We start from the raw sequence: 17,988 nt of genomic DNA, 5'->3' as shown, positions 1-17,988 counted from the left end.
AGATAAACATATTAAGAATAATTACTGATTCTTACATTAATAATGGAAACGTAAACATTTTTTAAATTGCTCATCTAGCCTGAAGGCCAAGTGAGCTTATGATGTGGTCCTTTATTTGTCATGTTTGTTCATAACTTTTTGGCCTCATTGTACATTTTACAGTGAGCATTATAGTGTCAATTGATGCCGATTTATTAACCAATATGTAGATTGTTACTAAAAATAGAAAACACTTCAAACAGCTTATAAAAAAAATCTGTTCAGTAGTGATTGATCAAATTTGAAAGAAAGCATCCTGGCATTAAGGTCTTTAATGACAGGTCCTGCAATCCAAATAAAATCATTTTGGAAATTTTCTAACTAAGAGCAAGTTGGAGGATTATTCTTGTTGAAGGAAAGTATATCTCATCTATAAATTTCCAACTTTTCGTTGTTTCTTTCTACGACAACGTTTCTGGCTTTTTCAGTGTCGTCACTTTGCTGTCCTCACACAAGTAGGCACTCTTGGTATATACCTGCACAGGTATTGGTGGAGTCATGTCACATTGCTATAGCTCTATGTGCAGGTCTGGTGCTTGGTATAAAAAGCTCATGCAATACTGCTGTATAATTTCTGTATAAATATATATCCTACAGGTAACATTTTCTTACAAATAATATTATAGCATCCACTTTGTATGTATTAATAATGACGCTAAAATGCATGTGCACGTACAGTGTTTATAATAGAAAACTTGTTTATATTGCTGTGTTGCTTCTGCTGTGGTCAGATATGTACAGATAGGTTATCTATGCAATATTTGGTCATAGAGTCCACTTCATAAGAGAAGCTTTGGTGATCTTTTATAGGCAGTTTGCCTTCCATACAGGTAAATTTTTTATTATAATTTATATTTCAGTGTCCACTTTTGTTGAAGTATAAATAGAGATGGTCCAATACTTTCTCTGTATGGGCAGCCATTTGTGCAGTTTTAAAGATAATTGTCATATTGTGCAGCTGTTGTACATACACTTGGACATTCATAAAGCAGAATGCATGCTATACCTGTATATACTGCCTGCTCAATTTTGTCTTACACATTTAGAGGTCAGGCTTGCTTCTTATGGATAGGTTTCAATGGGTGGCAGATAGGGAGATGAGTTTCATAAGTGTTTCTTTTCACTAAATGACATATTCATGGACAAGAGGCAGATGATGATATTCCTTGTTACTCTCCTTCACAACCTCAGTTTCATTGTCAACAAGGACATATCTGACCTCTTACCATCTCAAACATTTGGCCAGCTAAATATGAAGTTCAACACTCAAGAAACAAATAAAGGAGGTCCCCTCATGAATGAGCATTGGATTGATGCAGTGGTGGCTTCCAGCTTATACAGGACAATCCATCCACCAGATAATTAATTCGCATGCTGGGTTTGTTAAATGCAGTAGTATACGTCTTAGTCCTACGTCGCCTTCTTATGCACCATTGCAAATGATTCTGTTGTCCACATGGAGGTCGAACCTTTGCCCATTGGACCAATGTCTCAATCTGCACAATGAGGTTCTGTCTCAAAGATGGGGAAACCTCATTTGACTTGTATCGGTGATACTTCTGCAAATACAACCTCAGTTTCCTCATTGACAAAGACATAATATAGGACACATATAGGACCAATGTCTCACAACTGCACCATGAGGCTCAGGTAAATAAAAGTAGGTCTTCCTCAGGAATGGCCATTGGATTAAACAATGGTGGCTTCCTGCTTAAATGGGACAATCCACCCACCAGATAATTGCTTCACATGCTGGGTTTGTTAAATGCAGAGCAGACATCTTAGTCCTACATCACCTTATGCACCATTGTCCACATGGAAGCTGAACCTTTGCTTATTGGATCAATGCAATATCTCACAATCTGCACAATAAGGTTTCATCTTGAAGATGGGGAGACCTCACTTGACTTGTATCAGTGAAACTTATGTAAATGCAACCTTCAAAAAATCAAAATCTGTATGTATGTGAGCATAGTGCACATGGGTGTGGGGGTATGCCTCCTTCCAATGATCTGGGATGTCAGTGGAGTGTGGCCCCCATCAGGATGGATCGTCATTTACATATAAACACTCTGGAGATGAAAGCCATTTCGAAAATGTTTCATTGGTGTTAGGAGAATCTACATAGAAAAGAAGTTTCCACTGTAGTGACTCCCCTTAAACAGCAAGGTGAAACCATGTCCCCAGACCTTTTCATTCTTGTTTAGGTTTTCTACAGTGTCTTCAATGGTAAATCCTCATCCAAGTTCATCATATTCCAGTATTAGCAGATTTGTTATCCAGGAAGAATCAACAAATGCAAATGGAAAGGTCTCTTTATCCCTCACTTTTAACTCTTGAATATGTGCCTGATGGGATCAACAATTGGTGGACCTATTTGCGACAAAAGTTGAATGTCTAACAACATACAAAACCATTAAGTAAAATCTGATCTATGACAGTAAAGCTTAAAGTAATAAAAATAAAAAAACTTTTCATGACATACTAGTATGCAACCAAGAACATTCGAAGAAACTTCTAAAGTAAGCATCCTACTGACAAGATCTCTTGGCCAACTGTTGTGGGGGTACTCACCAGTTATTATGTACTTTTGAGAGAGGGACGTATGTAAGGTGAAGTTGTTTGCATTTGAAATATACACAGTGGAGAGAATGCTGACATACTTCTATGCTACTTTGATGTAATTCTTTGGATATTGTACTTATGGAAATTGTACATGATGTAAGCACACTGCTAACTAAAATGACTGCTCCCTTATGCTAAAAAAATAAGCCTGAATTAGTGTAAAGTACACTATCTTTAGCCCCTATTAAAATAGGGAAAATGAATTTTACCCAAATGGACAATACCAGCTTCTGAAGGTGCAATGAATGAATTACTACATATATAAAATGTGAAAAAAGCTCTTTTTTTTACAATTTCCCTCTGAAGTCCAGGAAGTGAAAATGACCAAGTGGAGCTAGCAGTTTTTGAAAGGTGCACATCTGGATTAAGGCCATGCTGTATAATCTATAACCCATATTTTACCCATCAATCATACACCAAAATAAAGGGAATTGAATGTTCTTTGAACAATACCTAAGATATACAAAGTCTTTTTAAACAGCCAGTATTACCAGCAAGGAAACCCAGGGAAATTCTTTTTCTTTAAAATTCTTACCCTTATGCAAAATACGAAACTGTAAAGCGCCACCTATTGTATTTGGCTACTTGGAGACGTTGCATAAGTGAATGATCCGATTCCCACTTGGACCACTTCAAGTATCAAGTTATGATACAAATATAAGTCCTGCTATTACCCTCAAATCTAGGCCTCGCAAGTGCCAAAAGAGATTATTTTAGCATCACATGTGCTAAAACGTCTTTAAAGTTGGATGAGAGCAGTCTCCCCTTGGTTACAGAGATTAGCAACTAATCAAATCGTTCCTCAGTTATTATCGGCATATATATTGTGACAAAATGCTTATGCAGAGGTCCCACAAGTTCTAATAATTTTTTTTTCTTCTTCAAGTTGGAGCAACCCAAGAGTTTTCCCATCATAAGGTGAGTACCGGTATATTCCACTTTTTGAATTTTACTCCGTCTTCATTGCAAGCAAATATTTAGCATGTTGTTTATTTCATCGTGAAGTAAACCCTATTTTCCATGTTCTTTCTCTACTGATTAGAACTATATTCTATCAACATAATTTAAAACGAAATAACTGTTTATTCTGATAATTAAAAGCATCTGAATTCTCTCTGATACTATTCCATTTCTTAGCATCCACTTAACTGTAATCTTGTGAGGCATCTTCGCTAGCCAAGGTTCCCATATGTTAACCCTATTTACACCTTGGCTGATTGATACAGATATTTAAATGCTTCATGTCTGTGAATTTAACTGGATGCAGAGGCAAGTCACCACATCCAATCAAAATCAAGTATTGAGACAGGGAGCACACAACTAGAATGGACTCATAAATAAACAATTTTCCACTGCTGGTTTGCGTCTACAAATACATCATATTCCTCAAATACACCTGTAATGTCTTCTCTGATACATAGTAATACTTTTAATGCACTGCTATTATATGCTATGTTTAGCTGGCATTACATACTAAGGGAGCCAACTCATGAAATGCAGTAGATGTTGCTAGGATAAAGCATTGAAATACATGATTGACCCGCTAAGATGTTGATAGGGCTAAAATACATTGTAACCTTAGCTAGCGAAGATGAGAGTGATCCTGCTTGCCTGGATATACCACTGTTCTCTCTTTTTACAATGGGCAAGATAAGGTGGAGCAAGAAGTGGTCAGAAGATAGCCATTACACCTGTATTGCATGCATGGAATGCCATCTGGACCACAACTGTGATGTGTGTACATGTACTTTGGTTGGACAGGAAAATAAAACAAAATCAAGTACTATTCACATTTTATTGATAAAATATATATCCCCATCATCTACTGGTATATTTAATATTGTTCATATTAGGCTCAACAATGTGTATACTTTTTGTTGTGAAATACATCAACATCAATTTATATAAACATCTTAACACTGTACATCTATTGCACATTGTGCTGTATATAACTTGTGCACAATCAAGAAGCTTACAAATTATTCCAATGATACCCATACTTACAGATATTTATACAATAGTCAAGATTGTCAGTTTGAGTTGCTTCCCTTAGTTGCCATTTTCCAAAAGTTTTATTAAGTGACTTACTATTATTAGTAATCCAAATTATTCATGTGATACACTAAGAAACATTGCCAATTGTTTTAGTTTTATATATGGCCAACTTTATTCTATTTTGAGTTGCTACATGTGTGTTATCAATTTATAATCCAAGAAAATCAGCTACATCATTGCTTTTCTACCATGTTTTCAGTTAGGTACAAGTCATACCCAGGTTTTTGGTTTGGTGCTTTACAGCACAAGTAGGTTATTTAGGGTCAAAACAATTGGAGTAAATTCCTTGTCCAAGGACACACCATAGTAGCTGACCCAGGATGGTCCAATGGTAGGATTCAAACCAGCATCCTTTCCATCGTCATTCCAGAATGCTGACCACAAGCCATCACAGCTCCCTCATACCCAGGTAAAAGTGGTATCTGTGTGTTAATGCACACAAACGGTGTTCCAATGTCATTCTTGCTAACACACACACAGAACTGACTCCAATAATAAACAAACCAAAGCTACTGGCACCATCAGTATGATCAAAAGACATGCTTCTCCAAAAGACTTTATGCATAATAGCATAATATATAAAGACAAGGATAACCATCAGTTTCTACCCCCTCCCCTCGTAAATGTTTAAAAATGTAGAGGGTGTTGTTTAGATATTACCTTAATAACAAAATTGTGCATAGCTATATTCAATTATTTGCTTGATTAAAAATCGTGCACTTCACTGCAAACAGTATAGATCTGGATCAGCTGTCATATTATGTGCTTGCTAATTTACATCTACACTCTTTGTACAACATAATGTTAGTAACCTAGATGTTAATGTGATGACAGATCTGGATACTCTATAGACTAGATACTCTATAGACTGGATACTCTGCAGACTGAAACTTTATCATTTCTCACAAATAAGCTTCAAATATTTGTCAATAAGTTGAATGTTGGTTTATTATCAAAGATTATTTTTGGTAGTATTCAAAAACATTTTGCAACAAATATTGGATGGGTTTATCACAGAGCATGTGCTTATCACTGGATAAATACGGTTAAGCTAATACATTATATCAGAATGTCAATCCAACTAAAGGATATCTACATGCAAGAAAGTATTTGTGCACATAAGCTTAAGTCAAGCTACTAGTGACTACACAAGAATTAACAAAAGATTAAACGACTTCTCTTCTCCCCCGCCTAATAAAGATAAATGTTGTGACATTCAAATTACCCTGACCTTGCCCAAGAATCAATGGAATGGTAGAGGTGTTTGAATATGAACAAGCAGTTTTACAGATTCTACAGTGCAAGTATGATAGTTGTCCTTTCCAGGGTTTAGGACATGTGACCAAATACATGTACACTCAAAAAACACTTGAATGAAAACTTCATGAAGACTTTCCAACGACATTTAACTTGTTTGTAGGTCACTGGGATGGTCAAGATGCATGAATATAAAAGGGTAGAGCTCCTAGATTCTACTGTCGAAGCATGACAGCCATTGTTCCCAGAGTTTGGGACTTGAGACCTTACAGAAAAAACAGACAGGGTGCAAATATATGTTATATATGTGTGGAGACAAAAGGCCAATGCTTACTTGTTATGCAATACAAGTATGAAAGCAATGCTTCTAATGGACAAGGGCTTATGGCCGCTCTTGACAAGATCATGAATAGGCTCTGTGTGATCCCCCCCCCACCATGTAGGCACTAGTAGGGCATGGTTGACTGGAGATTACTGGCCAAGTCAAAATGACTTTAACCTTTGGGCAAGGTATGCAGTCTTGAATAAAACCTACTGTGCATAAACCAGATTTTCTTATTAGATTTATCATCACCAAGACCTCATGACCCATGAATCTACAGATTATTATCCTAAATGCAAGCCCCCCAAAAAGTCAAAGAACTTACTCATGAACAAAATTTATTCTGCAAAATTCAATTTTCTTTGAGCCACAATAGAATAGCACCTTTTTCATTAGGACCAACTAATTGTCATGGGAAGTTTATTTTAGTGAAAACCTCGTGTTGATATGACTATCCTCTCAGGAGGAGTAGCAGTAACAAGATGACCTATGTGGTAGCCATATTGGTTATCAGATTGGTACCATTTTCATTGTGGATCAACTAGATGTCATAACACGTCTTCTGGTGAAAACCCCATGTCAATAAGGCATTCCATTCAGGTGGGGTATTGTGATCAAGAGTTTTAAGACATCTGCTGTGGTGACTATTTTGGGCATCAAATTTGCACATTTTCATTTTATACCATTTTAGTTAAAACCTCATTTTTATCAGACTATCGATTTAGGAGAACCAATAAAAAGATTTTCAAGATGACCCCTGTGGTAACCATATTAGATGTTCAAGTGGCACCATTTTCATGTAGGACCGACAAGACCATGGGATGAATGTGCCAAGTTTCACGGCAATCCTCAAAGTAGTTTAGGAGGAGTAGCAACAAACATTTCCTAATGGACAATGGACAACAGATCATCCCACAAGATCATCTGGTCTATGACCAGTAGAGAAAACAGGCTCATGTGATTTAGTAGACTTGATGGTTAATAGTGGTAAAGAAAAACCTGTAAACAATATGCATCAATATTACATTATATTATGTAAGTTTGACAAAAGAACAATTTGATGTACTGGTACCCAATACATTTTTAAAAGAATAGTTGAACTTTGATCATCCAAATTCATCCTTGACGGATGTTAGCAAGAATGGGAAAATACTTTGTCTATCTGACACCAGTACCAAATTTTGCTGGGCAAATATGAAATTTCTTATACATCAAGGATTGTATATAAAATTTTAAGGATATATATATATATATATATATATATATATATATATATATATATATATATATATATATATATATATAGAAAAGAATTCAGAATTCAGAGGTTACTGTTGTGCAAAGGCTACAAAATTCCCAGTTTTCCAATCTAAATTAGCTATATATACAGAAAGAACATGTTCTCTAACTGAAAAAGAGTAATCTTTGTTTAAGATTATCTTAATAATTTATGTCTTTCAACGAGTTTAGATAACAGAGACAACACTATTTTAACTAAGCAGTAAACAATGAGACAGCAAATTCAACTGGATTTATTCTGAATACTTACAGACACAGATAAAGAAAAAAATGAAACATGGTTGTATCTATCGCATTTCTCTGAAAGAAATCAAACATGGAATGCTGATGTTTCAGAAAAAGTATCACTACTGTCAACAGACATGATTAAAATTGTTAAATTAAAAGAATCCCATTATGGATAATATAAAATAGAGTCTAAACACATGAGACATGTAAGTAGTTTTGAACTTAACATGAAAATGTGCAGCAGTGAAACCACAATATTCTGCTAGAACTGTTGAAGTCATGACTTTCCTAGTGACATATAGGTGCCTATGAAAATAAAATTCCCAAGAATGTTAGAATGTGGATTAACAGTTTGAGGAATTGTCACAAATATCTCAGTGCATCTCAAAGTTCTCAGTAATACTATAATACTGTTAATCCTCAAAACCCAAGTCAGTCTGTTAGCCAGTAAGTGTAAAACTGTACTGCATTGTAAGTTTGTTCAACACCTATTTACTTTTTACTACAATATAAATTCAAACAACTACTGAAAATGTTAATATCTTTCATAACAAATTCTCATGATACTTCCATTCTATTGCAGAATATTGCTCCATAATTTTATGGCAAAAATTGTTATTCATAATGCTGGAGGAAATGCTTGTCAAAAATGAATGAAATTCATGAAATTCACCAACTTGCTCATCATATTTCATGAAGGAATGTCACAATACAATTGAGCTATCACATATTAAAAGACCTTAAAAATTTCCTTGGCATGAAAAGCACCCCCAAACCATAGCTAAAATGTGACATCTATTGTGTTCAAAATGAAGTGAATACGAAAATAAGCTATTCAGTACAGTACAAAAATTAAATAATTAAAGAAACCACGTAATCCTGATGTTAGAATTCATGCTCATTTTACTTGTTAAGTGTTGCTTATTTTAATCTAACATTATGGATAAATTTTATTATCATTTTACTATTTTTTTTCTTTCTAAAAGGAATAATTAACTAATAATTAACTATCTCCTTAGATCATAAACCCCTCTGGTGGTCTAGTGGTTAGAGCATCCACTCTGGATGCAGTCGGTCATGGGTTTGAACCCTGGCTGAGTCATACCAAAGACCTGTAAAAATGGTACTAGCAGCCGCCTCACTAAGCGCTCAGCATTAACAGGTTAGTGTTAGGACTGGTCGGCCTGGTGTCAGGATAATGTGACTGGGTGGGACATGATGCTACATGTCTGCAGCATGATGACCAAGTGCTAGACATCACTATAAACTGCCACACTGCAGACATCGTAGTGATATGACTGGAAAATTGTTAAAGCTACGTTTAAAATCCAAATCAAACAAACACCTTAGATCATATGAGTTAAGAGTAAGAAAGTTATTCATATGTTATGTTTTTAGTGTTCTATACTGTACACATGCTGGCGTTTTCATATTTGTGCCAAATGCAATGCAGTGAGGTTCAGTGCGACCAGCAAATATGAAAGTAATTTTGTTGCATCTACAATTGTCTGTTGCTATGGACTGGCATTTGAATAAAGTTGGGCAGTTTATACAATTTTGATTATGCAAGGCAAGGAAAAATAAACATTTGGAACAAGTACAAAATTTACATTTGTGCACTGTCTAGTAAAAGTTTCTGACAAGACATCATTCAAATGGTTTGTTTTAAAAAAATCTATCTTAATGTTCTGAACACTATTCATCTTCACAACAGACATTGAACAAAATCTGAAGGTAAAAAATTTGGAATATTAAATACGTCTATCTTTCATCTTGAAAACATTTAATATATTAATAATATTAAAGAAATATAACAAAACCATGAGGATGATACATCATCCAAACCACATATATGAAACCACACAATTAAACGTTTTTAAACACTAAAATATCAAGGTCTCCTACAGGTTTTATTTTTCCTTGATGAAGTTTTTCAAGGTTCACACAAGTTCATAAACAAATGGAATCAACAACATTTTCACATAAAGAAAAAAATGACTTTTTAAGATAAAAATGGGCATCTATTTTGAGATCCTTTGTGTGATGTCATATTATTGTGTTGGGCAGTGAATTACTTTTAATGATTACACCTTTCTGCTCTTGCTGATGCACTCAACCATCTACATGCTTCACTGGATTTCCATTTGCTTCACTCTTCTGTTGATTTATGGACAATGCCAATTTATCAACAGCAAAAGCCAAGACTGTCTTTTGGCAAAGAACTCAGTGAATCTTTTTGCTTTCCCTCACGAGACAGCTAAACATGATACGAATAATCAATAGTAAAAATCTCAACAACAAAAAACATTTTTGCTGAAAACAAAAGGATGCCCAAATTGCACAGATTACAAGTGAAATAAGGTCAACAATTTGCAAATACTTTGTCAAGAGTTTTGACCAACAAGAACAATTAAAGAACCAAATATACTCACTTATAAGTCAAGTCAGACTGCAAACAATAAAGATCCTGATCTGCCATAGCATAATGCACCTACAGATCAGGGTCTCTGTTGTTTTTTCTACTGAGGATTACTCCCAACAAACTGCACAGACCCAGATCTGCTGGCACATTATGCAACGGCAGATCTGGGTCGTTGCAGTTTGCTGCAGGACTTGTCTTATAAGTGAACATAGATGGTATATAGTACTTTTATGGAAATAGTAGTCATTACATACAGATAGTTTACATGTATATTATTTTTTTTTTAAAAAAAGAAAATAATAATTTTGCAATATGTGACAAGTATTAACCATAAGTTATTGCTGAATTTGAATTTTGACCTCACATCAAACTTGTCCTGAATTAACAAAGTAGGTTTTCCCACATAACTGCCTGACTGTTAATCCAATATAGGCAGCATATAAAATTTACTTCTTTAAGGAATTTATTAATAACTCAAAATTTCAAAGGAGAAAAATTACTTTCAGCAGTAAAAAAAGACTTTTGGAAAAAAGTGATAATTAATTAATACCTAAAACAATTTGGAAAATAAATCAGTAAAATTCTTGTGAATATTTACATCCTGTAATGACCGCATGCATTTGCTAGTTTTTCAAACGGGGAAATTATTATTAATGACTGAGGTTAACAAATAGATATAAGCAAGCATGTGCAAATGTCATGCCTCAATGACCAAAACGGTCAGGAAAAAGTTTTGAAATGTTTAACATTTCAGAAATGATTTGATCAAAATTTCTTTTACGCATATCTCAACTTAGTTACAATTTTTAAAAGGAACATCATTGTAAATCATGACAGATGAGCCGGTAAAAACAGACCAAGATGGAGAGACCACTCCAAGCTATGGATTGGTGAAAAATCTTTATTTTTCCCTTTATGGGTCATGCAATGTTTTACACAAATCCACTGCTTGTCAATGTTTCTACCTACACTTTCCAACTAGAATTAGACAATCATGTACTAAAACACAGGATGTATAATTAGAAACAAGTATAGCTGTAATGAAAAAAATTGGGTAATATCATTTGAATTGTACAAGACTTAAAGTATAGCTGTCATACAGCTGTCATGAGAAAAAAAAGGTTAACATAATTACAAATGTGTAGGATAAATACATTATCTTTAAATACCCTGCTTTGAAATACACACTGTCTGGGATACAGAAATAACAAGAAATGAACTAAGTTTTTATTTCTTCCCAACATTTTTAATCAGAAGAGACATGAACAGTCAATAAAACAATCTATGTAGCTATGATTTACACAAATTTTAACAGTCACATGACTGAAAGAACACAAAATAATCTTGTTCAAATGTAGGGAAATTGTGAAGAAAACCAAGGACTTTGCAACATTTTTTGACATGATAATGTAGATTTCATTTTTTAAAAACAAAAACAATATGCTTTGGAGCTAACGTTATTTGCACGCTGTACAGTCATCAGGAACAGACAAAAGTTTTCTTATGGAAAGATCTGACTAAATAAAAGCATGATAATACCACAAGTTTTATGAAAATTATTTGATTCATTTAAATATTTGTTTTCAAATAACTTTTCATATCTCATAACTATTTTATGCGTTTTCCCTCAAAGTGACAATGTTTTCATAGTGTTAATCCCATTCCATTCTAGAGAAACTCTACACATCACCTGGTGGTAGTGACTAGCTTCATTTCAAATGCACACTAGGATATTAAATGAAATTTTATTTATGGGACAAAACCAAGAGAGAAGACCCAATTTACTAATTTAGGGACCTGTCAGAAGGTGGGATTGACACTGCTAGGTCCTATCACTCTGAGTGAAATATGAATACCAAGATACGGAAAGCTAGTTTGGAAGAAGAAGAAAAAAAAAAAAAATTTTTTTTCATCAATTTTGTGCGATGTTGTATGTTTATCCTGGCAGTGATATCAGCCAAAGGTCTGGTCCAAACTCAGGTTTTTCTTGCAAATTGATCACTTCTGTTAGCCCTGAAGAATACCATACTGCACATGATTTCTTTCATAACAAAATTTCTTTCTGAAGCTGATTCTAAGTGGGTTCTGAAAATTCCCAGCAATTCCCCTATATTTAATTTTCTCCACTGGAAACAAAATAATTCTTAATCCCAACTTTTTCCCCCTGTAGTTTGGGAACCGTGTAGCCAATGTAAATATATCAAAATGTCAGTATACTTCATAAACAGCAACTGTGATATTGTATTGAGAACTTGAACAAAGTTAATCATATAAAAGATAGTGAAATACAATGTTGCATTTTTAAAATTGGGTGCAGCAATAGTGGTAATTACTGTTTATCTGTACAACCTTCAATACAAAATGATATTATAACAAAGTTTACAGTGCTGGCAGCTTAGTGTAAAAATGGCACATTTAGCTATTGTATAAATCTGATGATATATGTTCCATATGTATTGAGTTTTTATTTTTTACCAACTGAACTACCATGGCCCAATTACATGTACAGCTGCCATGGATTACTCAATTAAACAATCAAACTAAAACTACTTCTATGGATTGCCATCTCCCTGCATTTTATTACTTACCCCATGACTGTGACCCATGGGTTTGCAACCCAGAATTTTTTACATGTGAGGTGTCCTCACGATATGGCTTGTGTAAAAAAGTTTGGCAACAAAAATTTAAACACTATCAATATAATCATATTTATATATTGAACCTTTGACCCCTCTCAGGGTCTCTGAAGAAGGTACCAAGAAATGAAACCCCTTTTGCAAATGGAGGGTCTTGCAAAGATCTCCAGCTAAAGACTTCAGTAAACACTTGCTAATGATGTGTACAAAGTACATTTTTTTATTCATACATACAAAAGGCCTACAGAACTTATTTTAGTAAGATGTTAGAGTCATATAGGCACTGTATAACACCTGATACAAAGTCCTCCATAAATCTGTTTCTGTAATGGTATGGTATGGCAAGTTATCAATGTATGGCAACAAAAAATAATGCAATGCTTGTAATAGATACTACATTAAAAAAGAATGTTGATATTTTTTAAGCATAAAAACACAGTTCATGAATAACTGTTTCCTATTGTGCATGCAGGGAAACAGAGAGAATACATTCATATAACATTTTCCACTGCTGTGGTTCCAACATGGGACCACATGCATCAGGAACTGATGAAGATAAATGTGCAAAACATACTATGATCAGAGCAAAACTAGTGTAGATGATTTCAGCTCTCTTACTTGAAGGCAAACAATTACAGAGACAATAAAAACAAAACAAAGCACTTAATTTGCAAAACTATACACAACTATGTCTAATGGAAGTCTTGTCTGAACATTGTCGATACTGCAAGTTGTTTGGTTTTGAGTTTCAGTGATAAAAAAACTCAGCATGAAAACTGCCATTTCCTTTTCTTTATTGTCAAAATTCAACCAAATAAGAAGATATGGCCCCCAGTCACTTTTATATTGGCCCCTATCTGGTTGTATAGGGCCCAAGTGCTGCCTTAGAAAACAACATACTTTCAGGGTTTCTGCCAGAATTGTGTCTTTATGGGATAGCTGTCTCACTGATGGTTAAATCTTCAGGACATTGGTCTCAGACAGGTCAAAACTCATGCCATTTTAATGTATACAAATCTGTTTGATTTACCAACTCATACTGCAGTCAAATATATAAAGTTAGCCATTTAATTTGAAATTGTCTGTAAGTTGTATGCACAATGTCCTCATTTTCATCAAAATGCTCACTCCCAGAATGGTCATCATCTGTTCCCACCTGCAATACTTATGAATAGAAGTAACCCCAAAATGGGACTAGGTCTTTTAAACCACAAGAATGCTTATCCTGACTCTGTATGGAAGAACATTTGTGACTGTCTCAGCTTTAATTTGCATAGATTTTTGCTATTGTTAGTCTGTCAGAGTTTCTAATTTCAGTGTATTAAAATGAAAAAAAATAACTGAAATTCAATCAACTTGAAATTAACAACTGCTGTTGTCACTAGTAAAAGCTAAGCATTGCCATAAATAAGATTTGCTGTCATTCAAATAAGAGTTTCTGTCATTCAAATATGAGTTGCTGTCATTCAGATAAGAATTGTTGTCATTCAAATAATAATTGCTGTCATTCAAATAAGAGTTGTCATCATTCAAATGAAATGGGCAGGAATAATATTTAAAACAAGTCGGATCAAACTGTCATCTGTCATTTCCAATCACTGTATCCAAAAGTATTGGTCATTTTCATCATGAGAACACAAAATTTTTGGATGTCAGGAATTTGTATCAGTCAATGACCAATGCCTGATGCCATCTGTAAACAATGGACTGGGCTAATAAGACTAACTTGAACCAATAAGAGAGCCTACAGTCAAAAAAAAAATAATTACGTTAAAAAAAACAACATGTTTATGTTAAATAACCATTTTTTCACCACAATGTGCAACCATAATATATTCTATAAAGACAACAATTCTTTAATAAATAAACTAGCATTATCCTGAATGGGAATAAATCTAAAAATAACTTTTTCCCAATCTCAGAGTAACTAAGTAGGTTTCCACCACTTCAGTGATAAATATAAACAAATTACAATGTGTTTACTTGCAAACACAAATTGTCTTCCCAACATCTGGAGCAGCGGGCAATATGCAGACTGCTATGGAGTAAAATACAAGTCACAAGAACATGAAAATCAGGCAACAGAGACCTAAATTTGGTATGTTCGAGTTAATCTCACTGAGAGGCATCCATGTATCAATTTTTATGAAAGCAGGTGAAATAGGGTCCAAGCTATTAAGGATGCAATAAAAAATGGCTGAAAATAGGCAATCAAGCCTGAAAATTTGGTCACAGTAACCAATAATTATGGTGTGTTTAAGTTACTCTCCAGGAGATGCATCCACATAAACTGTGAAAAATTAAGTGAAATAGGGTCTAAGATTCCAAAGGTGTGAGGAATGGGTAGCCAAAAATAAACAACTCAGCATGAAGATTGTGCTGCATTGACCTAGAATTGTATGGTCAAGTTACTCTCACAAAATGTATCAACACTCCAAATTTCAGGTGCACAAGTAAATAGGGTCCAAAATAATGAACAAAGAAGCTAAAATAGAAAAGTCAATTATCATGAAAATGAAGTCAGAGAAACCCTAATTTTTGGTTTGGTATTATTTACACTACCTAAGGTACCAATGTTCATGTGCACGTAAAGCTGGGTTCAAGAATATTGAGGGTGTAATGAATGGATAACTGAAAATACAAGTCATTCAAGCATGAAACTTGGGTTACCATGACCTAGTTTTGGTACAGCTGAATTACTCTCCTCAAGATGCACCTATATGCAAATTTCCACGAATGCTGGTAAATAGGATTCAAGATTGTGAAAAGATAATGGATAGCTGAAAACAATTTTAAAAATCATGTAGCATAAAACCTGGGTCGCACTTACCTAATTTTGGTATAGCTAGGCTACTCTTCCCTTTATATATCAACATACCAATTTTTCATAAGTGTATGTGAAATGGGGTTCAAGATACAGATGATGTTGATGTGACAAGCAAAAAGCTGAAAATATGAAAGTGACACAAACACCAAAAATGGGCCATACTAACCAATTTAGGACATATATGCAAATTAAAAATCCTTAACCAAAACCATAAGAAACTGTTGATGCTGCCAAAAGTTGAAAAGTTACTGCAATATTTTACCACCCACAAATGTGGGCTCAACAAAACTAAAGAAAAATAATAACATCCAGAAAAATTTCACCTACTGACAGATCTAATTGTGACCAAGGATGTGTTACTATATATCTCAGTTGCTATCACTTTGTAATGTGTCTACCAGTATGTGACTCTCACTGACTCTCCTATGATTCTTTGTCTCATAGGTCACCTGACCTACAGGTGGCCAATCAGAATTCTCAATCTCTTTCTGAACTCTCTTGTAGATGCTTTTAGAAGGTTTGTTCCGCCTCAACCATTTATAGAATATTCTGCTTGCATTGCTGCTTGTCACTAGGTACTGAAAAATAGGCAAATCACTTAGACTAGGTCAGGAACGTATTTGGAAAAAAGCAAACAAATCATTTAGACTGGTTCCAGAACTTAACTGAAAAATAGCAAATGGTAGTATATGATTTCATCCAGTTTTTTATTTACATTCACTGGCCTAAATATCACTAGAAAATAATTTCTCTTCTCTTCATTTCAATGCACCACTCTCTTGATAATTCAAGGTCAATGGGGTCCAAAAACTTGGACTGCACTATAAGTGATGGGGCGAATTACTGAGAACCTAGTACAAATAGCTGATAAAGGGATGGAAATCATGGAAGAGAGGTGAAAATATTAGGTGGTGGTGTGTTGGCAGGATATTTTTGAGTACTCTAAAATTGTGATGAAATTAACTCTGAATTGTTTTTTTAATTGTGTAGTTTGCTTTTCTTCATAAATTACCTTTAAATCAGGATAAACTACATTGAAGAGATTGTAAAAAAATCATTACTCCACATGGTTTCCATACACTTAACGTGTGCACTGCTAACACACTGTGTATTACATCACCGCTTTTTGTTCTTAACACATTAACCCCTGATGACGAGTTTAAGTGGCAGGTGGTAGTAGCCTACTGCAGAGGCCTGCAGCATTAAGGTCATGTATGATACACTAAAGTGGGTGGTATTATAGCAAGGAAGACAGCTGTAGCTCTACAATGATACCAAATAATCTGGAATTTCTAGTTGCACTACAAAATACAGATGGAAAAACCTCAACCTAATGGATGTCAGTTCCACACCATTTTCATTTAGGACAAACTAGACATCATAAATAGAAAACCCATGTATGACAATCTGTTCAAGAGGAGTAGTGATAGCATGATTTTCAAGATGGCCATTGTGGTGGCCATACTGGATGCCAGAATAGCACCATTTTCATTTAGAACAAACTAAACCTTGGGATGAATGTGTGTGTAAAGTTTCATGGCAATCCTACAATCAGTTTAGGAGGAATCATGATAACAAAGTTGTGTTATCCAGAAATACAAGAGGCAATCCCATAAGCTGTTCTGGTCTATGACAAGTACAGCTAAATGAAGCCTGTTAAAGACAGCTACCTTTGGTATTGGCTAAAAGTGGCTGTTTATAAAGAGGTGGCTCTTATATAAAGTACACTGTATAGGGATGTATAATCTTCATTCCTGAATAAAAGAAAATCTTATACTAATTGCAGTCATAAAGAGGTGGCTGTTATAATGAGGTATATTTTATATAGAATGTATAATGTTGAGTCTTGAACAATGTGGCAGTCTTATACATGCTGCTGTTTTAAAAGGGTGAGTGTTATATGGAGGTACATTTGTATGGAGTCTTGAAAAATGTGGCAGTCTTGTACCTGATGTACGTGGCCATTATATGGAGGTACATTTTATCTGGAATGTATGATCTTCAGCCTTGAAAATTTGAGTCTTATATTCCCTGTTGTCTTAAAGAGGTGGCTGTTATAAGGAGGTACATTTTATATGGAATATATAAGCTTGAGTCTTGAAAATTTGGCAGTCTTATACTTATTGCTATCTAAAAGACATGGCTGTTACACAGAGGTATATTTATAAGGAGTGTATAATCCCTGAATACTGACAATGTGGCAGTCCTATACTCACTGCTGTTACACAGAGGTGGCTGTTAAATGGAGGTACAATTTGTAAGGAATGTATAATCTGAA

The 17,988-nt window shown here is 34.5% G+C and overlaps 1 protein-coding gene across 5 annotated transcripts in view; it reads right to left on the bottom strand.

Annotated features, from left to right (window-relative positions):
• Positions 1–4,445: 4,445 nt before the first annotated feature.
• The window catches only part of LOC149771125 (polyamine-transporting ATPase 13A2-like), a 59,709-nt gene continuing 46,166 nt past the window's right edge, over positions 4,446–17,988 (bottom strand). For all 5 annotated transcript variants that reach the window (XM_089948828.1, XM_089948832.1, XM_089948831.1 and 2 more), the window contains one exon: positions 4,446–16,288. In XM_089948828.1, the coding sequence (XP_089804954.1) occupies positions 16,079–16,288 (210 nt within the window). In that variant the 3' untranslated portion in view covers positions 4,446–16,078. The remainder of the gene's footprint in view (positions 16,289–17,988) is intronic.

The sequence above is a fragment of the Sinohyriopsis cumingii genome, unplaced genomic scaffold (genome assembly GCF_028554795.1).
Source record: "Sinohyriopsis cumingii isolate HCF-2022 unplaced genomic scaffold, ASM2855479v2 utg002115l, whole genome shotgun sequence".
NCBI lineage: Eukaryota > Metazoa > Mollusca > Bivalvia > Unionida > Unionidae > Sinohyriopsis > Sinohyriopsis cumingii.
Note: the sequence above shows the minus strand (reverse complement) of the source record. Positions and strands in the feature narration are given on the sequence as shown.